Source organism: Miniopterus natalensis, chromosome 4, assembly GCF_054644295.1.
Source record: "Miniopterus natalensis isolate mMinNat1 chromosome 4, mMinNat1.hap1, whole genome shotgun sequence".
Taxonomy (NCBI): domain Eukaryota; kingdom Metazoa; phylum Chordata; class Mammalia; order Chiroptera; family Miniopteridae; genus Miniopterus; species Miniopterus natalensis.
This window is the reverse complement of record NC_142084.1, coordinates 72,389,138-72,416,364: the sequence shown is the minus strand read 5'-3', so window position 1 is coordinate 72,416,364 and position 27,227 is coordinate 72,389,138. Positions and strand designations below refer to the sequence as shown.

Here is a 27,227-nt window from a genome sequence, read left to right as displayed (position 1 = left end):
GAGGTGTAAAACTGATATGGAACCTGACATCAGGTGCACGGTACCTATTTCCACTGCATGACTTCATGTCATCAAAAGAAAAACTCAGTACCACCTGCCTCCTGCCCAGAATGAAATGCACCTGGGAAGTCATTCCGCCAAAATCTCAGACCTGAATCTGACCACCCGTCCAGTGGAATTTTGTGCAATAACAGTGTTATACATCTGTGCAGTCCATGCAGGACTGAACAGTTGAAACATAGCTAGTGTGAGGAAATGAACATGTACTTTTACTTAATTGTAGTGCTCGCTTCAGCAGCACATATACTTAATTGTGATTCATTTTCATGTAAATAGCCACAGGTGATTTGGGGCTAACTTATTAAACAGCACAGCTTTAGATCTAATGGTTCCTGATCAAATTCCTTGATTATCTTAAAATGGTCTTTTAAAACAATTTGTTTCTGGTCCCGGGTCCAATCTAGAATCACACAGCACAGAAAGTGTGTTAGGAGAACAAAGGTATGGGGGGGGTACTAGGACAGGGGCACTGGACTGTGGCAAAAGACCAAGTGTAAATTTGGGCTCATGCTCCTCTTTGTGGAGGTGGCACAGGATATGAATATTCCACCTATGTTTGTGCAGACACTCCAGGGGGTAGGAGGACAGGCTCTGGGGTGGGCAAGGGGGAGCACTCAAATCACAAGCCCTCCACTTTATCTCGTTCTTCAATTCCCTCATGGGTGACACAGGGATAAAAACAGACTCTACCTCATAGGGCTATAGTGAAAATTCAACCAGTTAATTCCTAAGGAGCACTTAGAACAGGATCTGGCATAGAGTAAGAGCTTAATAAACATTACTTATTAGTTCCTTTCCTTTGTTGCTTAAGAGGTAATATGGACAATTTATTTGTGGAGGTAGACAGTGGAAGGGCATCAAACAACCCACCTTACTCCCTTGCAGATAGTCCCCACTCCTTCTGCCCCAGAACAGGGAGTCTATTTAGGGGTTGCTAAGGGTTTTCAAGATCAAAGGTGAAGGAAAACAATAAGGATTTTCTGTTTTGAGATAGTTTCTCAGTGGGGAGTCCAGGCTGGTGGCCAGGTAGCTCAGTTGATTAGAGCATTATCACAATACCCCAAAGTTGTAGGTTCAATCCCTGGTCAGGGAGCATACAAGAATCAACCAGTGAATCCATGAATAAGTGGAACAACAAATAGATGTTTCTCTCTTTACGCCCCTTCCTTTCTCTCTAAAACCAATTTTAAAAAGGGGGGTGGGGGAGATGCATACTTTACAGATGAGGAATCTGAAACTTAGAGAGGGAAGAACCCACCAGAGGTCATATAGGCACTAAGAGGCCTGGCCACCATGCCATCCTGCCTCATTCTTCACCTTTCCTTCACTTGTGTCCTCTGAGGAACTTCTAATATAGGAGAGGGGCATGAGAACTACATAAATTAACTAAAGTCAAACAAAGTCAAGTCAGGGGCCTGTTACATGCTGTCTGACACAGTACTCAGCTGACCAGAGATGCAAGGAGACCAAGAAGAGCCTCTGGAAAAAAAAAATTCCTGCAATGACTTATTAATATCTACTCACCCATACCTTATCATTTAGCCATACCATAAAAGAAAATCAGACCACAAAATATACCTTGTAAAGGTTAAAGTGAATCCCAAAATTTTCCCCACTCTCTATTTCCGCATACCAGTAATTTACCATAAAATATCATAGCAACTACAAACAGATATAAACTCAACCTCTAAAGACAGTTGGAGTCTCTCTTCCTTCTCGTGAGGAGAGTCCACCACTCTGTCTGTGGAATGGTTTTTCTTGCTTATCCTCTCTGCTCAATAAAATTGCTTCTGCTTTAAGCTCATCTGGCTCACATCCTGAATTATTTCCTGTGTGAAGCCCAGAACCCTCTTGGCTGGGGTATCCCTTAGGCTGGGGTATCCCTTAGGAACTTGCCCCTCGGACACCTCCCCTGAGAGCCTTCCCTAAACACTCAGATAGAGCCTGTGCTCTCTGACTTTGCTCTGCACACCCCACGAACCTCCCTCTGCCCAGCCCTGAGCTGGGGAGATCAGTGTCTGGCTCTGGGACCACCTCTGAGGTCCTTCGGGATCTCCTAGGTCAGCACTAGGCTAGATGGGGGACAAAAGTATCAACCTAAAGCAAATGAGAAAGATGGTGCCTGAGGATAGTCTTCTGGGAGTCACCTGGGGAAGAGCACAGGCCAGAAGAGGGGCTAGCCTCCGCAATGTGTCCATGATGTTGGGGGGCAGGAAGGGAATCAGCAAGGCCCCCATCTGACATCCAGGGTTCTGCTCATCAAGAAAATGGTGCATGGAAGCATGAGAGACTGAATGATTTTTCATCTTCCTCCATTCGCCACACCCACCTGTTTCAGGCACCGTCCTCCGTCGTCAGCAATGGGTGGCCCCCCTGCTTCCTCCCCCACACCCTGAGCATCTCCACAAAGAGACCACCTTCTCACCTGCTCAGAATCCTGCAGTGGTGTCCCAATCCTCTGAAAACAAAACCCAATCTCCTTACCAGCTCTTTTCATACCTAAACCTCCTCACTTGTGCTTCCCTGCCTCTTTCTCAACCTTCCCAACTAGCCAAAGCACATCCTTCATCTCCTTTTCCATCTCTCTATTATTTGAATATTATCTCTATCTACAACGGCATGGCTCGTTTATTTATTTGCTTGTACTGTCTAGCCGCCTCCCCAATGAAACAATCTCCATGAGAGCTGGGCCCAATCCATTTTATTCTCCACCTTCTCATCGCTGTCTAGGACAGGGCCGGGGGGCACAAGCAGGCACTCTGTACACAGGCAGCGCATGAATAAGCGGAGGCCAGGGAAATAGGAGGTTTTGAGTCTGTCACTACCCAAAACCTCAAGAAGTGCCCACAGTCACCAGCCCGACCCTGGGGCGCCCACTCCCCGCCCGCGCGCGAGGGGCCCGGCGCTGCAGCTTCTCACCGAGTTCGCGGCTACGTGGGAAAAGGTGGGGCTCGCGTCTGTATTCCGCCGCGGCGCCACCTCTGGCCCTCTCTGGTTGCCGTACCGCGCAGGCGCCCTGGCGCTGCCTCGTCTCCGCCTTTTTCAGCTAGTCGATCCGCTCCCCGAGTGACCAAGGGTGACTGCGAGCGCAGGTAAAGTCCAAAGGCAAACAGGTGCGCGGCGACGACGTCTCTGCCACTTTTTCCAGGATGTTCTCTGTTATCGCCGCCCTCCGACAGTGAAATTTTTTCGCCTCCGGGGCGTCCACCTTGAAGAAGCGGGAAGCGCGCCTGTGGGAGAGGGCGCGGTAGCGGCCGCGTGCGCTTGCGCACCAGGGCGCGGCTTGGACCTGCGCCTGCGCGGCGCGGCGCTGCGGAGACCGTTGGCTTATTTGCATGACCCCGCCTCGCGCGGCGGCGGAGGCGGTGGCTGAGCTTCAGTCGTCGGCGGGGGCGACTCTGCACTCGGTGGGCTTGGGGTGAGGCCCGGGCCTGGGCGTTGTCGGTGGGTGGGCCCCAGGGTCGGGGGGCTCGGGCTCGGCCCCAAGCGGGCCCCTGGTCCCTGCCATTGCGCCGCGGGCTAGGCCTTCGGGCTGCAAGATGACCGCGTCCCCAGTGGATCGGCCTGGTGGGGCGGTCTGCGGCCTCTCGGGCCCGACGCCCCCTTTTCTTCGTCCTCCGAGGCCGGGAGCAGGTCGGCCTCACCCACAGGGGTTCATTCGTTCCCGCGCTCATTCATTCATCCCGACCCCGGAGGGACCTTTCTCGTAAGACGATCACGGAGGCCGGGTGCTGTATCCGGCCCTTTGCCATTTTTAACGGGTTCAGTCCCTACAGCAGCCCCCACCATTAGCTGCCCATTCCATAGATGGTCAAAACGGAGGTACAGAAAGGTTAGGTCGTTTCATTTGGTCCTGGGCCGCCTGGCCTGAGGACCTTCCCTTTGCCAGTAGAGAAAAGGGCCGCCCTAGGAAAAGGGCTAAACGATGGAAAAGGAGGTGATGGTTATCAGGAAGACTGTAAGGCAGGAGCAGGCTTGGGTCTTGGGTTGGAGGTTTCAAGTTGGAAGGAATATCTTGGTGGTTAAGGACTGGCCGCCACAGGATTCCTCAGTGTTGCTTCTTTCTGAGTCCTTTTCTATTTAGTTTTCAGGCTTTGTCCCCACAGGTTTCAGCCCTGGATCGTTGACCTTGCCTGAGTCACTTAGCCTGCAGCTCGCATTTCCTCTTCTGTTTAATGTCATTCACAACAGGACCCACTTCACTGGATTGTTGCAAGTAAAGGAGATCATGGGAGTCCCTTCCCTACACAATTAGCTCATTGTTACTAGTCAGGGATTCCTCCAGCAGGCTTCTTTCTAAGGGGAGTTGGTTCTTAGAGCCTTTTGGCTCTGTTTGGGAAATGGGAACAGTCACATCTTTCCTAACTACCATGTAAGAGGGTTATGCTCCCATTCCCCTACACTGTTATGTTCAGTTATGTGTTACTTCTTGCAGTCCTCCAGCAACCCAAGGAGGTAAGGACTTTTTTCATAGAACTTTTAAAGGAATTCTGAGGAAATGGGCTCAAAGAAGCAAAATAACTTGCCCAAGATCACCATGCTCATCTTGCTCCCCCTCAGCCAACACCTGTGAGCTTCCTGAGAGCAGAGGCCCCTTGAAATAATACAACCTTTCTCTGAAGTAGTGTACTGGATTATGAATTATCATTACTTTGAGGATTAGATGAAATAGAGAACCGGCTCTCTGAGCATTAGTTGTCGTTCTTAGTGTTTTTTCTCCTCTGACTACAGGTTAGAGAAACATGGCAGCAAGGCGAATTGCGCAGGAGACTTTTGATGCTGTATTACAAGAAAAAGCTAACCGATATCACATGGACCCCAGTGGTGAAGCTGTAGGTGAAGCTCTGCAATTTAAAGCTCAAGGTAAAGTGCTTAATTGGGGGCCAGTGGGGGGGGGGGGTAGTAGGGCATTTAGTGTCAGAGCAGGAGGATTTCAGTCCCTTTGGCAAACTATGTAACTCTTCTGATGCTACATTCCTTATTTGTTAAAGGGAGATGAAGTATTCTCTGGGTTTGCGTATTAAATCACTGTGTAGAAGAAGATACTGTCATTACCTGGAGCTTCTTCTCCCCCAAAACCCTCTCCTACCTACAAAAAGGTTGTTGAATCAATCTTTTGGCTGTATCCCCACCACCACTACCCAGGTTTGAGCTCTTTTCAGTTCTGACTTGGATTATTTCAGTAATCTCCTCCCGAATGGTCTCTCAGCTTCTGGCTTCATTCCTTTCAAATCTGCCCTGACTACAGATCTATTAATGCCAACCTTGCTGGGCCAAGGCCCTGCTTGGACTCTTGGGGCTTCCTGCTTCATGCAGGAGCATCAGGTAACAGTGATGTGTGCAAGACTGGAGGGTGGGGCAAGAAGCTATGGAGCTACTGAGAATAGACCATGCCTGAAAACATTTCCCTTTGGAGAATTTTGAAACACCATTCCAGCAGAATAAAAAACGGTGCTCACACAGATTACAGGATGACATGGAGGTCCCTTACTACCACGCACTAGGCTCCCAACCCTTACTCTTTGCCTTGGGCTTTATGTTTCAGTAATACTGTGCCACCTGTCTGTGCTTTGAATCCCTTCTCATCCCAGCTCTGCCTGGTTGATTCCCTCAGGCACTAAGACTCAGTTCACAGGTACCTTCCCCCAGGAAGCCCCAGCAGATCTTGAGGTTGATTTGGTTGCCCTTCCCGGCCTCAGGGAAGTACATTGTTGGCTCACTCCTCTGCTGTGGACTGGTTTCCTTCAGGACTCATCGCTGGGCCTGTGCTATTTGCTGCTACACAGCCCCTGAGCCAGCCTTGGCATGGAGGAGGGATTCTTAGCATTGAATGAATGAGTCTTAAGTGCTTGCAGTAGGGATAACTGTTGTTACATGTTTTCGACCTGGAGACCAGGTGATTGAGTTTTCAAAAATTATATGAGTAGTGCACAGAAACGTACCTGTTATAAAAGATTGGAAGACTTGAGAAATAGTTAAGAGTAAAATGTAAAAGTCTTCTTAGCTGCTTACTTAACCCTCAGAAGTAACCGTATTTATGGTGATCTGTGCATCCTTCAATTCTTTTAGCAATATATAATCCTCAATACTTATGTACTTATATATATACACACAGAGAGACACATACTTACATGTACATATGTATGCATGTATATGTACATAGGGTATCCCAAAAATGTATATGCACACTTTAAATAATTATAGAGGCAGTGTTTATTAAAATACATTTCATTTTCAAAAATAAGCTATCAGCTGTTAAAGTGTGTATACATTTTTTTGGGACACCCTGTATGTGGAGACATAAATCTTGGCCTCTATCTAGAGACTCAAACACCAATATGTACATTGCTATCTTAAGAAAGTTTCGGGAGGGGTGAACTGGGAACCAAGCAGGATGCTAGATGATTCTAGAACCATCTCTTTGTCACAGAGCTGCATGGTTCATCAGTTGGACTTTGTCTCTGTTCTACTCTGCACTTTTCTGATGCCTTGGTTTACAAGGTTTCAGAAAATCCTGTTGTGCAGAAACAAGCTACCACTCTATCTCAAATGCTACCTCCCTCACCACACCATCAGTAGTCATCAATACCTAGGTTATCCCAATGGACTTCTTGCTGGAACATCCACATTTGTTTTCATCCCTTTTGGTATCGTCTTCACAGTAGCCAGTGAGATTATCTCTCTGCTCTGAGCCCATCTGTGGCTTTCCATTTTACTCAGACTATTCCAGTATTCCTTTGAGGACCAGACTTAACCTCATACTTTCCTTCCATCCACATCTCCCTAAATTTGCTGCACATTAGAATCATCTGGGGACCTTTTAAAAACCCTGATGCCTAGCCTGGCCAGCATGGCTCAGCAGTTGAGCATCAACCCATGAATCAGGGGGTGAGGGTTTGATCCCTGGTCAGGGCACATGACTGAGTTGTGGGCTCAGTCCCCCAATGGGGGGCATGCAGGAGGCAGCCAATCAACGACTCTCATCATTGATGTTTCTATCTCTTCCTTCCTCCCTCTCCCTTCCTCTCTCGTAAATCAATAAAAACATTTAATTAATAAATAAATAAAAATTAGAAAAAATAAAATGCACTCAGGCAGATAAAGTGCTCCAGCTGGCTGGTAACCTGTGAACCGTCCATTTGCACCCTCTTGTCTAAAGTACCTTTGTGTTTCCTTTTGGATTATTTCAGATCTTATAAGGACACTGCCAAGAGTCAGAGCAGATATGTATGATGACATTCACAGTGACAGCAGATATACTCTGGGCGGATCCGTAGCTCACTCTCGAGATGCTGGAAGAGAAGGCCTGAGAGGTGATGTGTTTCCAGGACCTTCCTTCAGATCAAACAACCCTTCTGTAAATGAAGACAATTACTTTCGCAAAGAATGTGGCCGGGATCTAGAATTTTCCCACCCTGATTCCCGAGAGCAGGTCTTTGGCCACCGGAAATTGGGACATTTCCGTTCTCCGGACTGGAAATTTACACTCCGTGGCTCTTGGGAACAAGACTTTGGCCACCCAGTTTCTCAAGAATCATCCTGGTCACAGGAGTATAATTTTGGGCCTTCTTCACTACTAGGGGACTTTGGGTCCTCTAGGCTGATTGAGAAAGAGTGTTTGGAAAAAGAGAGTCGGGATTACGACGTGGACCGTCCAGGGGAGGCAGACTCTGTGCTCAGGGGCAGTGGCCAAGTCCAGGGCAGAGGCCGAGGTCTAAACATTGTTGATCAGGAGGGTGCCCTCCTAGGAAAGGGGGAGTCTCAGGGCCTGCTTACACCTAAAGGAGGGGTCGGGAAACTTGTCACGCTGAGGAGTATGAGCACAAAAAAAGTACCCACTATAAATCGTATTACTCCCAAAACTCAGGGCACTAACCAAATCCAGAAAACCACCCCAAGTTCTGATGTGACCCTAGGTACAAACCCAGGGACGGAAGATATCCAATTCCCCCCTCAGAAAATCCCTCTGGGGCTCAATCTGAAGGACATTCGTCTCCCAAGAAGAAAGATGAGTTTTGACCTCATTGATAAGTCCGATGTTTTTTCAAGATTTGGGATAGAAATAATCAAATGGGCAGGATTCCACACCATAAAAGATGATGTTAAATTTTCCCAGCTTTTCCAGACTCTCTTTGAACTTGAAACTGAAACCTGTGCTAAAATGCTTGCCTCATTTAAATGCTCCTTAAAACCAGAGCACAGAGATTTTTGCTTTTTTACTATCAAATTTTTAAAGCACTCTGCTTTGAAAACACCCAGAGTTGATAATGAGTTTTTAAACATGCTTTTAGACAAAGGTGCTGTGAAGACCAAAAATTGCTTTTTTGAAGTCATAAAGCCCTTTGACAAGTACATAATGAGGCTTCAAGACCGGCTTCTAAAGAGTGTCACACCTCTGCTCATGGCCTGCAATGCCTATGAACTGAGTGTCAAAATGAAGACCCTAAGTAACCCCCTGGACTTGGCTGTTGCCCTGGAGACCACCAATTCTCTCTGCCGGAAGTCTTTGGCCCTTTTGGGACAGACATTCTCCTTGGCTTCTTCTTTCCGGCAAGAGAAAATATTAGAAGCTGTCGGCCTCCAAGATATAGCTCCCTCTCCTGCCGCATTTCCAAACTTTGAGGACTCCACTCTGTTTGGGAGAGAGTATATAGATCACCTGAAGGCCTGGCTGGTCAGCAGTGGGTGTCCACTCCAAGTCAAGAAAGCCGAACCTGAGCCAACTCAAGATGAGAAAACGGTTCTTCCTACCAAACCTGAAATTCAGGCCAAGGCTCTGAGTGGTCTAAGTGATGGTAAGGAAAGCAGCAAAAGTTTCTACTTGTTGTGACTTGTTTCTTTTTCGTGTGTTTTTTTACCGTTGTAATATTTCTGACTCTCTTTGACATTTTTACAAAAAATTCTTTAGCCAACTGAAAACAAATCAGAATTTTAGCAGAAAACTCGCATTGGCCTGTGTACATGCCTATCTGCCGTTCATTCCATAAGCATGTATGAGGAATCTTCCATTTACCGCAGAAGTCCTTAGACACTCCTTTGGGAATCTGATGAAAAGCCACAGCCCTTGCCACAAAAATGCACATATATTTTGAACAATTTTGCCTGTGCGTTTGGGGGATTTCTACCGTCCTGCAGCCAAAGTTAAGAAACCCTGTTCCTACTGCCGCTGCCCCCCCTTGGGTATTCCTAGAAGGAAAAGTAAATGCTTGGCACTGTCTCTAAGCAGACCCCTATGCTCCTGAGGGAAAGAAATCACCAGCCCCTCCTGTGCTGGGATGAAGGGAACATAAAGAGGTCCCAGCCTGGGGAGTTGGGAATGCCAAAGGGAGGCCGTACTTGAGCTATTTTGAGGAATTGACAGGGATCAACCAGGTTGATCCAGGTGACAGTCACCCACTCACTTTTCTAGACTGGCTAAAGGTCGACATCACTTAGGTACACCTGGTAACCTGTAGTTAACAGTTGGCTTATGGAGAGGTGCAGGCCAATGAGGAGGTAATAGACACGATTTGCTGTTGGGTGTTCCTTGTCCCTCTCCCTTAGCTCCCAGGATGACTGCTCTCAGCCCAAACCTCCCAGGGCTCATGCTCATAGGTAGTGGTCATGTCCTCTTTCCTCCTGACATGGTTTTCCACTTCCATTGCCCCAACCCAGTGGGGAAGTCTCATTTGTTCCTGAATCTCTTCACTCCTCTACACCCTTGTGGAACCCCAACTGCACTAGTACTGGTAGGGCCCACCACAGGTGGGCAGCCACAGCTACTCCCAGAGAGGAAGCCTTCCAGAAGCAGCTCAGGGCTGAAGTGGGCCCCTTCTTCTGCATACCCCCCAGAGCAGTGGAGGAGAAAGTTAATGTAACAATGATACTGGAGGGAAAAAGTCCCTATAATCTAAAGTTGCCCACCACTGTTCCCTCGTGCTAGTAGACAGGTGGGCCTGCCTGTGTAGCCTGCTATACTGAAAATACTACCACCTACTCTTTGACAGGATTGTCAAAGGCCCTTCCTGTGTTTTTTTGGTTTTGTGTTTGCTTTTTTTTTTAAGCCTCACAAGAGGATATATTTTCCATTGATTTTCAGAGAAGAGTGGAAGGGAGGGAAGAGGGGGAGAAACATCGATGTGAGAGAGACACATTGACTTGGTTGTCTCCCGGCCAGGATCGAACCTGCAACCAAGGTGCATGCCCTTGACCGGAAATCGAACTCTCAACCCTTGGGCAGATGCTCTAACCACTGAGCAAAACTGGCCAGTCTTTCCTGTGTTTTTACAGCTCTCACTGCATCATGATATTGACCCAACATAAATGATCTCATCTTTCCCTTGATGTTGGACTCATTGCCTTTTACTACAAGCTTCTGAGGCTGAGCAAAGCTAGGGTCCCTTGTAATTGGCATCTGTAAGCCTCCACTATCTGGACAGCAGGTGGACAGCACCAGCACTGCCCCAGCACTGCTTTCATTATAGTATGTTGGAATCGCTGGGATGACATCTTTGGTTAAATTTGTTGATTATTACTATTTTAATTTTAATTTTAAAATCCTCTTTTAAAAGGATATAGTGTCAGAGAAGGATTGCTGGGACCCACTTTCTGGCCCTTGCTATGGTCATTTTCTCTGGAGGTGGTTGCAGTGACCCACAAATTGCATTTGTTTCTGAAAGCTGCCTATTTTAGGCCTCTTATTTTTCTGTAAAATCATGTAAAGTTAGCAATTCTGTAAAATGAAACCCAATAACAAAAAGAAAGGAAAACTATTTCAAAAGGGAAATACTTGCAAAAACATGACAATTGAAAGATTGACTTATCCTGTGTAAAGAGCTCCTACTGATGTTTAAATAAACTCAAAGTTACAACTCAGACATAGGCAAGAACAGGACAGTGCAGTTACTCCACAGAACAAACTGGAAAACCTCTCCAGTTCAAGGGTGGCTTTTATTGAATGAGGGAACGAATAGACCATTCTGTGCTATTAAAACTGGCAAATATCAGAAAACTAAACAATCTTTATTGTTATTTGAGGACACAGATTTTCTTCCGTTTCTGGTGGTATTTTAAATTATAGCCATATTGGAGGAAATTCGCACTTTAAAAAATGTTTTCATGCATTCAGCAAATATTTCTGTGAACACCTACTTTGGGACCATTGACTTTTTTAATTGGGAAATTTTTCTTTGTAAGTTTATATATGTATGTTTTCTGATTATGGAACACATGTATGTTTGTATTTTGTAGATACAGCACAAAGAGAATGAAATCCTGATAAATCTACCACCTATAGATAACATCTGTTAACTTTCTGGTATATTTTCTTTTTTTTCTATGTTTCCATATTTATGTATCTTTTCTTCCCTCCTTCCTATTGGGAATCACAACCTAGACAAATGTTCTACATGTTTTATACCTAAATACATGCTATATCTTTATATTTTCTCCTTAATATTGTGAACATTTAAGTTAAGTGACACACAAGAAGTGGTATGGAGTGCTGCATACCATTTCCTTCGGTAGAATATATACACACATTACTCTGTATTGTCATTGTAAGCCTGTGACTGTTTTTGTCCTGGTGGTTATGCTGTTAGAGCTTTTGGGAGGATATTTTAACACTCTACTTTCCTCTTATCAATGCCGTTCTCTCATGAATGAGGATTTCGGTTGCTGGTGCCTGCTTAGGCTTCATCCTAAGCCCCTGACTCTGTCCTGGTCTTCCAGGCACCATGTGGCCCAGTGTTTCTGAGAAAAGCCCTTTTGTATGTTCCAGCCATCCCCCAGCGAGCAGATCACAAAGTGGTGGACACCATCGACCAGCTGGTCACACGTGTCGTTGGAGGCAGCCTGTCTCCTAAAGAGAGAGCTCTTCTCAAGGAGGACCCTGCTTACTGGTAGGTCTTTAAATATCAGCCCTCCGAATCCCTCCCATAGAGCACACAGCAACATTTATGTTGCTCTGATGGTATCCAGAGCAGAGAGTGAGGTGTTTGTTTTGAGCAGTGGTGTTGACCAGTGGGAAGAGCATAAGAGTGAATCAGGTTGACGTGGGTTCAAGCACCACCCCTGCTGCAGACCTGCCCTGTGACCCTCTCTCGTCCAGTCTTAGAAGTCTGCGTCCCTGCTATGCTGGCTTAAGGATGAGCTAAGATGTGCCTGCAAAGAATGTAAGATGAGGGATATCTCATAGCAGCTGTTTGTGATTTATTGCTACTATGTGTTAACTGTCCTCGTTTTGCTTTATTGCCTCTTCACATGAATAGAACTTTTTAAAATTAAAGTTTTCATCATAGAATACTTATTAGAGTAACTAATATAGTTGAAAGGTCACTGAGCACCCACCATTTGAAGAGTGTCACCTTTTGAATATGAAATTCAGGAGCAATGGCCTTCGTGTGCTGGTAGCAAAATGCTTCCATGGCTCCAGGTAACTGGTTTATATAGCTAAGCCTCCAGGAGCTATGAAGTCCTTCATGGCTGCTGATGTTGCAAATGGAGGAGGATTCTACCAGTGCTCAAAGCTCCTGGTTGCCCTGCAGTCACTCTGGGCAAAACATGACCTGGGACCCGCTCTGGGCCCTCAGTGGAACCTCGGACAGTAGAGAAGCCATCATGTAGAAAGGATTTGCGGAAGTGTATTTGCAGCAATGATTTGGTCATGCTGGTGTTTTAGCAATGTCCCACTGTACCTGTTTTGTTATATAGGTTTTTGTCTGATGACAGTAGTCTGGAATATAAATATTACAAGCTAAAACTGGCAGAAGCACAGCGGATAAGCCAGACCACACCAGGAGTGGGTCGGAAGCCAATGGCTGCAGAGTGTGCAGTCCGGGCCATGCTGTATGCGCGGGCGGTCCAGAGCCTCAAGAAGAGGCTCCTCCCAGGGCGGCGACGGGGGCTGCTCCGAGCTCCAGGGCTCCAGGGTTGGAAGGTGAGGAGAGCAACCACTGGGACCCAGACCCTCCTCTCCTCGGGCACCAGGCTGAAACACCACACCCGGCAAGCTCCAGGCTCCTTGCAGGGAAAGCCAACCCAGCCAGATGGAAATGATGCCACCAAGGACTGCCCACCAGATCCTGCCGGGCCATCTCAGGACCTCAGCTTAGAAGCTGCAGGCCCATCCTCCAAGCCAGCAGGAGTGGACATATCCGAAGCCCCTCAGAGTTCCTCTCCCTGCCTGTCTGCTGATGGTGGGTGCTCGCTCCTGTCTCCCTCCTCTGGGCCCCAGCCCTGAATATCCAATCTCCAGGGGTCTCTGCAGAGTTGGACTGGCCTCAGTGGTGTGGGCAGTGGGCAGTAGTAATGGGGACCTGGTGAGGATTGGTGCACAAGATGGTGCTTTCTCTCCTCTTGCTTCCTCGAGGGGGGCAGCCTGAGAGTTCTGTTGCACTCTTCTTCCTGTCCTGAGGAGCTAACTCGGGTTGCTGCCCAGTGACTGTACCTCCCTGCAGGGTCCTACTGCTGACCACCAGGTCATGCTGTGTGCCTGTGCCTGGGGCTTTGAGCTCCTTGATCCATTTCTCTTTGTTTTTCCCTGCTCTACATTCCATAGGGCTGCCCTGTTCTTGTTCTGCCTCTTCTCCCCAGGTCTCCTTGTTCCCCCCTCAGGGTTAGCTGACCTGCAGTTTCTTCTGAAGTTACCAACTTAACCTCTCTGTGTCTCCTAGCTATTACCTTCTGCTTTTGCAACAGGCCTGCCCCTGACCAGTGCTTCCCACTCAGCACTAGGTGGGAATGTAGAGGGGGGAAAAATCTATCCAGCTGCTGCTGCAGAATGAGCAGCTATTGCTGCAGAACGAGCAGCTCCAAACTGTGGCTTCACACAGGAGCTATGTCTGATTGGGCCTGCACATGTGTTAGTAGGCAGCAGCTGGTTGTCTGAGGCTGGTTGTCCAAGGCTGGTTGAGGTGATATGGGTGACTGGGCCATGTGGCTGTCACCTCCCAGCAGCCAGCTGGGATGGGTTCACCTGAGGTTGGTGTGAGGCCTTCGGGAGAGACAGTGAAGGTGCTTGAGGCCTCTGAGCCCCAGGCTCAGCACTTCTACCACATCTGTTGGCTAGCAGGAATGTTGGGGCTAGTCCCAGTTCAGGGGAGAGGAGAGTCCACCTCTATTGGACAGAGCTACAGAGTCACATGGCAAAAGGCAAATATGTAGGAGGGGGACATGAGGGACTTTCTGTAATTAGTATTCACAGTCCCATGATGTCCATATGGGAAGTGGCAGCTCATACATGTGACAGTTGCTTTGTTTTGTAGTTGACTCGAAGACTATGGAGACTGCAGAGAAACTGGCCAAATTTGTTGCTCAGGTGGGACCAGAGATTGAACAATTCAGCATAGAAAACAGCACCGACAACCCTGACCTGTGGTACGTACCTATCACACCCTTCTGGTTTGAGTGTGTTCACCCCACAAGTGTCCTGAGAGCCCAAAGGGTGGCCTGGCAGACACTCTCCTGCCCCAGGGGTCATGCCAGGATAAGTTATGACTTGACTTCTGTTGAGCTCAGGGCTGGGAGGGAGGAGTGTCTGTTCTGGGATTGGAGGGGATGAGGAAAAGCTCAGAGGGACATTTAAGATGGATTCAGAGGCCAAGTAGGAGTTCTCCACGGGAGGGGAGATAGTGACCTGAGCAGAGGCCGAACAGTGGTGAATGAGGGAGGGTGCATCCTCACCCAAAAGCCTGAGGAGGAGAGGAGGGCACTGCCCCCTGCTCACACTGGCTGCTGTGGGCTGATGAGAATTTGCTCCTCGTGGAGTGATGGTGGTCCCTGGTCTAAGTGTGGGCAGCAAGCACTTTCATGCAGTGACAGCCTGGCACCCTTGGGCTGGGAGAAGCACCAGTACCCTCCCTGTTACTTAGACTCAATACCACACAGTCAGGAAGTAGCTCTGCCTCCGGGATGCAGGTTCTCCTCCTTCAGGGTTCCCATTACTGAGCCATAATTCTGTTGGGCTCCCATCATAGCTGGTGGGGAGTGTGTAGGGAGCAGGGGGTTTTCATGCTGTGTACATTTGTATCCTACAGTCTGTTGGGGCTCTGGACCATTGCCCTGCTCCCAGCATGCTGCAGAATTGTGCCTTAGTCTAATAAAGAATACAGTTAAAAACTTCACATTTTCTAGTGCATGTCTTAGACCCAGTGGTGACTGAGCATGCTCTTCTAGCCTGTTTGGGACCTTGACTGGGCACCGCACTGGGGTACCCTCTGCTTCTTGGGAGACCCAGACCAGCTGCCTAGAGCACTGATGGCTTTGCAAATGCTCTGCCTGGTTCTGCCTTTTACAGGCCTGATGACCTCAGGAACTGCCACCTGCAGGTCTCAAAGTGGGGCTGCCTGTGGCATGTGAGATCTTGCCCTGGCAGGGCTAGGCAAGGGGGACAGCTCAATACAGGGAAGCTGGGAGTGTTTTATTAGTCCTTTTTTTTTTTTTGGTTAATCCTCACCAGAGGATATTTTTTCATTGATTTTTAGAGAGAGTAGAAGGAAAGGAAAGGGAGAGAAAGAGAGAAACATCAATGTGAGAGACACACATCGATTGGTTGCTTCCCGTACGCACCCTGTCCAGGGCCAGGGATCGAAGCTGCAACCCAGGTATGTGCCCTTGACCAGGAATCATACCCCCAATCCTTTGTTGCATGAGCCGATGCTCTAACCAATGAGCAACACAGGCCAGGACTTTCGTCAGTCCTCCTTTTCCCTCCATGAGAACTAAAGTTTGCAAAAAAACTCTGCATCATCCTGGGCACTTGGTACCGCTAGGGTTTGGGGTTATTCCTTACCCTCTGTGCAGCCTTTTTTGAGCAATGTTCCTCAGAGAGTGCTGTCCCCTCCTTACCCACACTGAGAGTCCTGGATCCTACAGCAACATCAGGTGGGATAATGTGTTCTGTCTCCCAATGCTCATAAAATAGTTTGAAACTCACTGTACTGGGCAAGGCCAAGATACCCTTGGGTTTCTTTTTCCTTGAAAGAATTATATATCTGATGTGCTCAGCAGTTATTTGAGTTGATTCATTTTGCATGTGTGTCTGTGTCATCAATTTGACACAAGTCAGGTCCACTTGTTTCTGTGGATATTCAGTTTTAAGGCCTTTTTTTCCTTTTTTTTATTTAAATTTTTTTTTAATCCTCACCCAGGGACATGCTTTTTATTGATTTATTTATTTATTTATTTATTTATTTATTTATTTATTTATTTATTTATTTTATTTATTTTTTTGAGAGAGCAAGAGAGAGGAAAACATGGAGAGGGAACCATCAGTAGGTTGCCTCCTGAACACATCCTGACCAGGGTTCGAACCTGCAACCTAGGTATGTACCATGACCTGGAATTGAACCTGCATCCTTTTAGTGTATGGGACGACACTCCAACCATCTGAACCACCCAGCCAGGGCATTTTTTATTTAATTTTTAAAATAAGTACAGCATTTGCATGGTTGTAAAAATTATAAAAGGTAAGCTGAGAGAAGTAGGACCACTGTACGTTACTCGCCCATTTACTGTTGACAGTATTTGAAGTGTTTTCATTTGGGGGTTATTACAGATAAAGCTGCTGTGAGCATACATGTATAAGGACCTCTGTGGACACCTGCTTTTATTTCTCAGATAAATACCGAGGAAGGGAAGGGCTGGCTCCCATTGTGGGTCCACATTTAACTTTTGAGAAAACTGCCAAACTTCCTTTCCAAGTGACTCCATCATTTTGCCTTTTCAGCAGCCTGGGTGAGAGTTCCATTCCTCCCTGCCTCACCAGCACTTGCTAGTGTCCGTCTTTTTAATGTCCCAGTGCCAGGAGGGGGAGGGGGTATCCCACTGTGGTTCTCATTTCTGAGGACTAATGGTGCTGAGCATCTTCCAGTGTGCTTGTGTGCTTTCTGTATTTCTTTAGTGAAGCGTCTCTTCAGGTCTTCAGCCCTTTTTTTTAAATTGGGTTGTTTGTTTACTTGGTAATGAATTTTGAGAGCTCACTGTGTATTCTTGATACAAGTCCTTTATCAGAAGTGTGATTTGCAGACATTTTCTCCCAGTCCGTGACTTGTCTTCTCATTCCAGCAATGTCTTTTGGAGGGTAGAAGTTCTTCATTTTTGTCCTTTCCTCTGTTGGGTTTTTTGGGTTCTTTCTTGATTTTTAAGAGCTCTTATCTGTGATGTAGTTGTATATATTTCCTTCTTATTTTGATGTTTTTCTTTCACTTTGTGTATGGGTTCTGCAGTACAGAAATGTATTCAAATTTCTCCATTTTTTTCTTTTATTACCCCTGCATACTGAGTCATAATAAGAAAGAATCTCCCCACACTCAGGTTATATAGACATTTATGTATTTTCTTACGTAACTTGTACATCTTGGTTTTTACATTTAGATCCCCGATCTGTGTGGAGTTACTTGGGAGCAGGGGGTGTGGCATGGATCCAATTTAAATATTTTTCTTAAAAGCTTTCCAGTTGTCCCAGCACCATTTGTTGAAAAGATTGTCTTTTTTGGAGAGATTTGAAACACATCAGATGTTGTGTTTCTGGCTCTTTTTTTGGTCTGTCTGTTCATCTATTCATATTATTTTATTAGTTTCAGGTGTGTAGCATATTATTTTATTAGTTTCAGGTGTATAGCATAGTAGTTAGACATTTATGTAACTTACAAAGTGATCCCCCAATAATTCTGGTACCCAACTGGCACCATACATAGTTATTAAAATATTATTGACGGTAGTCCCGATGCTGTGCTTTACATCCCTGTGACTAATTTGCAACTACCAACTTGTACTTCTTAATCTCAGTACCACGCTATTTTAACTGTAGAGGCATCACACACCTTGTAATGTCTGGTGGAGCTTGTTCAGAGTTCTTCCAGATGTTTTTGCGTATTTATTTTTCTGTACGGACTTTAGAATAATCTTGTCCAGATCCAGAAACAAATGGTGCTTTTATTGAGATACTTTTAGGCATTAATACGTTAACTAGGGAAGAACTGACATTTTCATGAGGTCGAGTTGTCTTGTCCAGGAACAAGAGCTGTCTTTCCTTTAGTCCAAGTGTATTTTGTATCTTCAGGCATGTTTTGGTTTTTCACACCAGCCAAACCCCCTCCCCACCCCCCCAGCTATGACTATAGGTCTAGGTGGTCCTCAGACTCAGATTTCAGAGAGGCTTTATTGCCATCATGTTTACATAGGTTCTCTGCAGGACGTGAGGCAGGAGGTTCTGTGGGTGACGCACTTCCTCCATCTTGTACCTGGATATGTGAGAGAGACCCTAGAGTCACAGAGAGCACTCAGAGGTCCAGAGGGCCAGTAACATCACTAGAAAGGGATGAGTGAGGCCAGATCGGATCTCCAGGCTGTGTTAGAGCTCATTCCAGCACATTCCCTGGTCATCCCCGCATACTTTGTTCCTCCACCTCCCTCCCCTGAAAAGCAATTAGGCCTCACATTCTGGCTTCTCAGACTTTCTATCTCATTGCAAAGCTGCACCATCGGCCATAACTGGTAGAAAGAGGTCAGGTAATTCACTCCTTTGCCCCACTCCCAGCTTCATCGGGTCCATTCGGACAGTTTGAGCAAATAAGAATGTTCAGAGAACTGTCTGGGTAACCAGTGTGTATCATCTTTATCCCAGGTTTCTACATGACCAAAATAGCTCAGCTTTCAAATTCTATCGAAAGAAGGTATTTGAACTGTGCCCGTCGATTTGTTTTATGTCACCTCCGCTGAACCTCCACGCCAGTGAGAGCGCTCTAGAGCCCATGGGAGGGGAAGGAGTGTTTGCAGATGAGCCTCCTCAGCAGGAGGCGGAGCTGGAGAGCCTAGAGGCGATGCCTGAGGAGGAGGAGGACGAGGAGGAGGACGAGGATGAGGACGAGGAGGCCCTTGCTCCTGGAGGGCCCTCCAGGGCTGCAGGAGGGGCTGCCAGGTCCGAGGACTCCGCGGGCAGCCCCCCCACCGATGGCCTTCCAAGTGAGGCGGCCGAGGATGGCCCAGCTGGCGCGCCTGCCCTGTCACAGGCCTGCTTTCCCCGGAAGAGGGTCAGCAGCAAATCATTGAAGGTCGGCATGATTCCAGCTCCCAAAAGGCTGTGTCTCATCCAAGAGCCCAAAGGTGAGCGTCGGTATTGGCACAGAGCCCTGCATAGTCTTCCGTTTAGCACTTGAGGAGGAGTTAGCGGTACTTGGTTGTGGAAACAGGTGGAGACATTGCCTGCCTGTTTTGAAGAAGTTGCTGACCCTCAGCCACAAGATAATCAGCAGGCCCCTGTCACCTTCCCACCTCTGATTCCAACTGCCAACCTGGACATTACCTCCCAAATCCTCCTCAACATAGGGGGTTCTTTGGTCTTGTGTTTTTTTAACCTAACACAGTCCTAGTGGTTTTATATACCACTGCAAATGTTTGTGTGAAACTCATTTTTCCAGTTGGTCTAATGATAGCACCCTGAAGAGACGCTACCAAGTAGCCTGTGGCTTCTAGTATCCCACATATTGCTCAGGGTCTCCATTATTGCTCAGATTCCAGCAGGGTAGCCTTGACTATGGAGGGGACTGGCCCGGGTCATCTCAGCCCATGGCCTTGGGGGGTGCCCAGCCTTCTGAACCAAGGAAGGCCTAGGGTATAGTGACACTTCCCTAGTGACAGTGAGGTGGGAGGAGATGGGACAGGCTGGTCTCATGCAGCCATTAGCAGGAGTCTTGTGCTCTGTGGAGGCCATCTCTTGCTCTCCTGTGTGGAGGGTTAAGGTCCTTGAGGTACAATTTACCAACAACAAAATGCACCCCTTTCAAGTGAACAGTTTAAGGAGTTTTGGCAAATGTGTACAGGCATGAACCCACCAATACAGTGAAGCTGGAGCCTGTCCCCAGAAAGTGTCTACAGTCCCCTCTCTTACCTGGCCCCAGCAACCACTTACTGTTTTCTGGCCTTGCCTTTTCTAGGCTCAGTAAGTGGAATTGTATCATGTGTGGCCTTTTGATGGGCTGGTCACGGCCCAGGCTAATCCTCATACCCCTACCCATCCAAGTGTCTGCAAAGCCAAGCCTGGGCCATGCTTCAAGTGTGGAACTGATGCTGTGATACTTGCATGTAAGGTGGTGGTAGTGGTGAACAGTGCCCTGTCATTTGTCACCTGTGTTATTCTACATCATTGAGACTGTCACATTTACACCCAGCAGTGTTAAATATAGTTTCCCACTAACAGAACAGTTCCACAGTTTGTGTTTGGAAACTTTGGTGTTGCAATGGATTGCTAACTGTTCTACTGAACTCTTACTACAGATGGTGGTAGCGTATCAGAATACTTAAGTAAGTCCTTCATGGGGGAAAGTGGAGTCCTTTCTATTTCAGAAGCTCTCAGTTCATGGATTGAGTGGTTGATGAGACAAAACAAGTCCTGCTGATCTCCCCTTCATCACCAAATAATAATAGTAATAATATGATTTGGAGCTTTGTTTTTGCTGGAAAGTTCTATGTGGACTTTAATTCTTTATCAGTAGGATAGTAATAGTGATGCTGGACGGCATACGTAGCATTGCAGATTGTTTGTGAAGCAAAGTGTAGTCCTGTGGTCAGGAAACATGATCCATACATTTGGTCCTTCATTGTAAACATGGGCATCTTATGTTTAAGGAGATTCCCTATTGGCAGGGGGCCCTCAGTTGAGCCCACGTGTTCAGCCTCTGTGCTGCATAGTCACACGGTTCCTGAGAGGAGCCAGGCCAAGCAGCTGGCCTTATGCAGGTCATAGCAACCTTCTGTCAGCAGAGGGCCTTTAGCCAAAATTGTAGCACTCTCATTTTCTTTCAGAAATATGGGGAAAACGCATATAGTGTATGTATATATATTTCTTTTGTGTTCCAGTTCACGAACCAGTTCGCATTGCCTATGACAGGCCTCGGGGTCGACCTGTGTCCAAAAAGAAGGTGAGTGTGACTCTTTGTGAGTCCTTGGGTGATGTAGTTAGTTGGAATTTGTCATAGTCTCAAAGGACACTATGGCTTGTGATTAAGCTGTACTTATACTTCAGACTGAGTATGAATATACAAAGCACAAGTGCCTTTTCTCTCCAGCAGCTTTTAAAAACAAACTGTTTAGCTTTGTCCAAAGCACAGAGGGTAATCCATTTAACAGATAATTGAGACCTGATATGTACAATGGAATGGAGAGATGAACAAGTATTGTCTCTATCCTCAAGCGATTCAGATTTAGTAGACTGTAATGTGTTGTTTTTTATTTTTTTCTTAATCCTCACCTGAGGACATGAGCATGCTTTAGAGAGAGGAAGGGGGAGAGAGAGAGAGAAACATCGATGTGAGAGAGGGATATTGATCGGTTGCCTTCCATACATGCCCCAGCCAGGAATTGAACTGATAACCTTTCAGTGCACAGGACGATGCTCAACAAACTGAGCCACTCCGGCCGAGCTGTAATGTGGTTTAAAAAACCATTACACAGAGCGTGTGTATTAATTATATGGTTCGCACCTCCTATGCATCAGGCCCCATGTGTCCACCCTGAGGCAGCAGTGAGCAGGGCCGAAATGTGTATGACTAGGTCATATGGGAGTACTGTGGATACAGAGAAGGAGTTTGACAGGGAATAAGGTGGGGTCAGAGTACCATTTAAGCAGGAGAGCCTGGAAGAAGTCCCAGGGTAGTCATGGATCAACAGGGAGCTCTTTGGGCCCAAGCGGAGTGATGAGGATGGCAAGGTGAGGAAGTAGAGGTGGTGGGGACTCGGGTCACATAGGCCTGTAGACAGAAGCACTATGGCCCTTCTCTGGGAGAGGCCCTTGGGGACCTGTGGTGGGGTTTGGGTGGAAGACGTGTGGCCACTGTGGTTGCTGTGTTGAGAGCAGCCTGTGGGGTAGAGGCTGGGTAGAGCGGAGGACAGGAGGGGTGAAGGTCGACCTGGTGGAACTCGCAGATGAATTGGATGTGGAACAGCGAAAGCCACCCCAGGGTGGTTAGCCCGGGCAGTTAGGAGGATGAAGCTGCCATTTGCTGAACTGGGGAGCCCCTGTGAGGAGCAGGTTATCAGAAGATGGAGTTGAATTCCAGATGGCCAGGTGAAATCATCCAGGACACATGGAGGCACCACAGGTACCTAGAAGTCAGAGAGGTGAGTGGGTTGCTGGGAGTCTCTGCTGATATCCCTGCTGGCAGTAAGGAAAAGCCAATGCAGTGGCCTCCAATGTGTCAGACCATTTCCGAGTACACCACATAAGCCTCAGCAGCCAGATGAAGCATCACTCTGACCCCAACTACAGCAGGAGGAAGTGCCTTTCTGCACCCAGAGCTCGTGGTCCTGCTGGTACACTCAGTTTTAGGCTGAGCCAGCACCCAGGTGCCCATCTGGTAGCCTGGGTGAGGGTGCAGCCTGGTGAGGGGGGCAGCTGGGTTTAGGCTCAGGCTGGCACCTAATCTTGGTGTATAACTCCTGAGCCTCCTCCATCTATACATCTGTTATAGGAGCAGTCACACCTACCCTGCAAGTAGGAGATACCTTGAGGATTAAGTGAAATGCATGTTAACCCTGTGTGCATCATGTGTCCTGCAGACATGGTCTGTCCTTGGGGCAACTGCAGGCAGGGAAGAAGTCTTGCCTGCAGCTCTATGTGCACACCTTAGCCCAAGGAAACTGAATAGGGTGACTCTGACATAGATTTAATGCTTATGAGATCTTCCCAGGCCCAATTGACCCCTGTTCTTCCCATTGCTCCCACCAAGTGCTTTTTTTTTTTTTTTAATATATCTTTATTGATTTCAGAGAAAGGAAGGGAGAAGGAGAGAGAGATAGAAACATCAGTGATGAAAGAGTCATTGATCAGGTGCCTCCTGCACGCCTCCAACTGGGGATCGAGCCCGCAACCCGGGCATGTGCCCTGACCAGGAATCGAACCCCAATCTCCTGGATCCTAGGTTGATGCTCAACCGCTGAGCCACACCTGGCCAAGCACCAAGTGCTTTCTTAAATCGGGGAAGGCCTGCCATTTGGGGACCCTCAGCCAGCCTTTGCCCTGCCTTCCCCACCATCCATTCACCTTAGCTGTTCTTTTCTGGGCCTGGGAGGGCATGATAGGCACCTCTTGTCATCTTAGTAGCAGGCTCCATTTCCTCTGTTCTTAGGTCACTTCCTGATGGTAGGAGGCACCCTCAGGGCTAGCAGCTCCTGCCCATCGTTCCCCTGGCTTTCCCCTTGTCTTCAGCCTGTGCACATCTCTCCTGCACTCCTGTTTGTCCCTTCTTCCTACCCCAGCCAACAGCAAGGTCCTCCTACCTTTGCATCCCTCCTTACATGCCCTGTAGATGGACCTTGACCCACCATCCTGCCAACACCCCCTTGCCTCCCAGCTCTTCCGGATTCATTTAATAACTCATGCACACGCTTAAACACGCACGCACACACTGCTTCATACCTCAGGGTGTACTTCCTTCCTGTTAATGGACTCTCAGTGCCTCTCTAGGGTGAGAACTAGGGAGATGACCATGACTTGAACATGAGTGTCTGGGGTATCAGTGGGTGTCAGTGCTGGACCATGCTGGAGACCCTCACTTTGGGCACTTTGCTGCAACCCACATGCTGCACTCTGCTCTCTCCTCAGAAACCCAAGGACTTTGACTTTGCCCAGCAAAAGCTGACTGATAAGAACCTGGGGTTCCAGATGCTGCAGAAGATGGGCTGGAAAGAAGGCCACGGCCTGGGCTCCTGTGGGAAGGGCATCAGGGAGCCCGTTGGCATGTATGTAGCAGGCACTTCGGGCTGGGGAGGGGGGTACAGTGTTGTGTCTGTGCCTAGAAGAAGAGGCTTTCTTTGGAATTGTGGTCCTAAGTTCTTTCACCTACAGCCTAATTCTTGGTTGCCCTCATGGTGAACATAGTTTAAAGTTAGAAGTTTTTTGGTGTATGTGGGGATTGTTTTGTTTTGTTTTTTGTTTTTAGCAAAGGGAGTCTTCAGATGAGATGAGAAGCAGACATTTCCATAGGCAAGTGTTCACCTGGCTCTTTGCTGTGCTTGTGCAGACTATTTAAATGGATTCTTGGCCCCTGGCATGTTGGCCACATTGTCATAAAAGCTGAGTGGTGATTCTGAGTAGTTGTACCAAGAAGCACCTTCCTTTTCTGGGAACCCATATGCAGCCCTGCCTGGGTGGAACCTGGCCCAGAATTGGCTAAGCCCATTAACACCCAGCAGACATTTATTTCACTTATAACTGAGTTTAGCACCTGTGGGAGGGGTTGGGACTTTCTGCTATAATCTGGGCTCCTGAGCACCTGCACTGTGGGGGTCACAGTGCACTTTCCCTCTCCTTTGCTGTCATTGTGGTGCATCCCACATACTCTCGTCCACTCTGACTGCTCAAGCCATTTCCAGTCTCTTGGTCGCCAGGACTGGGTGTGGGTGTGGCTAATTCTCCATTTTGCTCCTTAGGGGTACGGCCTCCGAAGGGGAGGGGTTGGGAGCCGACGGGCAGGAGCACAAGGAAGACACGTTTGACGTCTTCCGTCAGAGGATGATGCAGATGTACAGGCACAAAAGGGCCAACAAATAGGTATGTACACGAGCTGGCATGTTGGGCATCCTGTCTAAGCTGGCATTTTGATACGCAGCGACGGCTCCTCCCGAAAAGTTGGAGTTTCCCACACCCCAAACTACTAAAAAAAAAAAATCAAAAAATTCTTTGAGGGAAACAAAAGGAGTCTTTGGATGTGGATGTTGTCCTCCCTCTAACCTTCCAGGTTTGGCTGAAGGAATGAGTACCACACTCGCCAAGCACAACTGCACGGGGCCTGCCTGCGAGGCCTCAGCCCAGGGCTCCCAGGCTGCCATAGGGGTGGCCTTGCATCCCACAAGTGTAAGGGTGACCTGGAAGCTGGCTGCAGAGGACAGTTTCCCTCTCTGAGGGCCTTCAAATCCTTTTCCTTCTGAAGGACCTTGGCCCTGTGAATATCCTCATCTTTCTCCTCTCCTTTTAGTTTCCCTTCCCACCCATAATTTCCAGCTCAGTTTTGAACAAAATCGTTCTCTCCTTGAATAGATGAAAACCATTGGTGAGAAAGATAAGCCTTGAAGCAACAATTACTCTAAAAACGCCACTTCTGCCCCGGATCCACCCTGGAGCCAGAGCCCAAGTCAGTTCGGTGTGTACATGAAAAACAAATGTCTCTGCAGTTTCTGGTGCAGAGGTTCTGCTGGCTTTTCTTTGTCTTAAAGAAAAAAGAATGCCCCATTTCTAACCTGCTTTTGCCTTTCCTCCTCTTCCAAGTGCTTTGGGCAGCAAGTTCCCTCCCAGTCTTTCCTGGTTCTATCAGAAGGTGGTGCTGCCCTGGCACGTTGCTCTCCAGAAGTGTTCTGTTAGCAAACTTGATGCTGAAATGATTACCAATTGTGTCTTCTTATTGTTTCCAGAATTTAAACGGGATGTAATCTGTACTCTGGCACCACAGCCTGTCGGTGGGAGCACTGAAGTTCTGAACAAGTGGAGATACTTGATTCCATGAATGTGTTATTTATGGAGTCTCATCTCTTAAATGCATCCCAAGAGATTTAACAAAATTTAGCAACAGTATAACACAGCTGTATTCAGTGGAGAGTAGTCACTACACTGATGAAACTTTCCCCAACTTTATAATTCTCTTTAGAATTCACAAAGAAAGCTACAGTTTTTTCTTTTTAAACCACATAGGAAGTTTCCTACAAAGAGGTGGGGGTAAACTCTTCAAGACTGTTCATTTTTTTGTATGTGTGGCAGTGGAAATAATTGTTTTGTTAGGGCCCTTTTACAGAACAGGAAGGATCCTCTTGGGGTGGGCTCCATAGCTGTTTGCTATTTCAAGGCGTATGATTGCCACCTCTTCCAGCTTCTCCCAGTGCTTTGCAACTACATGTTAAATTCTCAGGCTGTGGTAATCTCAACCCTTCTTTCTAAAACAGCAGTGTTGAAGTTTTAAATATATGCTAAATTCTAGACAACTTGGTCGTACTGATAGTACAGGCTTGAGGAACACAGCAGTAAGTTACCTTGTCAGCTGCTGACAAGAAATCCTTTCTTTCTCAGAGCATAGACCCCCCAGCTACAGTCCTGCTTCTTTGGTACTCTTATCTGTTTGTCCTGCCATTCACCATGTCTTCTTACCTACCTGGGTCCATCTCTCTTCGTGTCAGGTATAGCCCCCAGATATCTGCCTACTTCTGATCACTTCTATTGCTTTGGCACCAGCAGATCTTCATAGCTGTGGCAATGCTGGTGGTCCTTCAGCAGAGGTGAACCAGCCTGCAAGAGTGGTGTAGTTTGGGAGAACCACACCTGTGGAAGTTCATCTTCTACTCCTCTCTTTCCTAGTCCTTCCATCAGCCTTCCATGTTGGCTGTGGGTTGGGCCACAAGATGGAACTCTGAGAACAGGGCCTTGGTCACCCATGGTACCTGTTGGTCACAAAGTACCTGTTGGCCTGAGTGAGACGTGCATCCCCCAGCACATTTTCTCACTCTTTCTCTTTGAGCATAGTTCTGAATGTCACATTCGCTCTGTCCTAGTGTGTTCATTCTTGGCTTTCTCTACTTTTATTCACAAGTAAAATGCTTTAGGAATTCCCAGGATGAGAATCCTGTCCCCACAGCCTCATGCCACTCCTCCTCCTGGGGACATCCCAGTTTGAGCTGACATTGTTTGTGAGCCTTTGGCAAATATTAAAGGAAACATCTACGTCTTGAGCCTGCAAAGTCTTTTGAGCACTTAAGTGACATTTCTCCTGTGGAGTCAACGTTGAGGCGTTGGAGGTACAGGGGTGGAGCATGGTGGTATGTCCTGTGCCAGCTGCTGGCCCTCTGGGCCACTTTGCTCTCTCAGCAGAGGCCGCTCTGCAGGGAACTTGTGAGTGTGTGTGCGGGTATGTGGCCTTGTCAAAGTCACAGCGTCTTTTCTGTCATTCTAGTTCCAGGGTCTCTCCCGTGAGGACAACAGGCATCCGGAAAGTGCTATCTCACCACTTTGGGTGCTTACTGTCTCTGGCTTGTTTCCATCACTGGAAATCAAATAGAGAATTTTAGTGTTTTTGGTCCTTGGTAAAACCTAGAAGACGTTTGTGATGTTATAAAATGGAAGTTTTGTTTTTGTTTTTGTTTTGTTTTTTAATCGAAGAAGTTGTGAATGTTAATCATTTAGCAGTTGCAATAAATGTAGAGGAACTCAA

General features: G+C 47.4%; 2 protein-coding genes across 8 annotated transcripts in view; one reads left to right on the top strand and one right to left on the bottom strand.

The window, feature by feature from the left end:
* ARMC6 (armadillo repeat containing 6) overlaps nt 1–3,336 on the bottom strand; it is a 24,265-nt gene extending 20,929 nt beyond the window's left edge. The window contains exon 1 of one of the 2 annotated variants that reach the window (XM_016210770.2): nt 2,980–3,336. The gene's annotated coding sequence lies outside the window, so the exon portion shown is untranslated. The remainder of the gene's footprint in view (nt 1–2,979) is intronic. The other variant, XM_016210772.2, reaches the window with a different exon arrangement.
* SUGP2 (SURP and G-patch domain containing 2) lies at nt 3,135–27,227 on the top strand. 6 transcript variants are annotated; one of them, XM_016210769.2, is made up of 11 exons: nt 3,674–3,766; nt 4,792–4,923; nt 7,251–8,855; nt 11,819–11,939; nt 12,751–13,235; nt 14,304–14,415; nt 18,665–19,143; nt 20,896–20,957; nt 23,639–23,775; nt 24,466–24,586; nt 26,970–27,227. In XM_016210769.2, exons 2-10 carry the CDS (start codon nt 4,803–4,805, stop codon nt 24,584–24,586), a joined length of 3,243 nt encoding a protein of 1,080 aa, XP_016066255.2. In that variant the 5' UTR covers nt 3,674–3,766; nt 4,792–4,802; the 3' UTR covers nt 26,970–27,227. The 6 variants fall into 6 exon arrangements, with proteins under 6 accessions (XP_016066252.2, XP_016066251.2, XP_087672958.1 ...); XM_016210768.2 differs by lacking the exon at nt 26,970–27,227 and adding an exon at nt 25,444–26,063; XM_016210766.2 differs by lacking the exons at nt 3,674–3,766; nt 26,970–27,227 and adding an exon at nt 3,135–3,152 and having other exon boundaries at nt 23,639–24,518.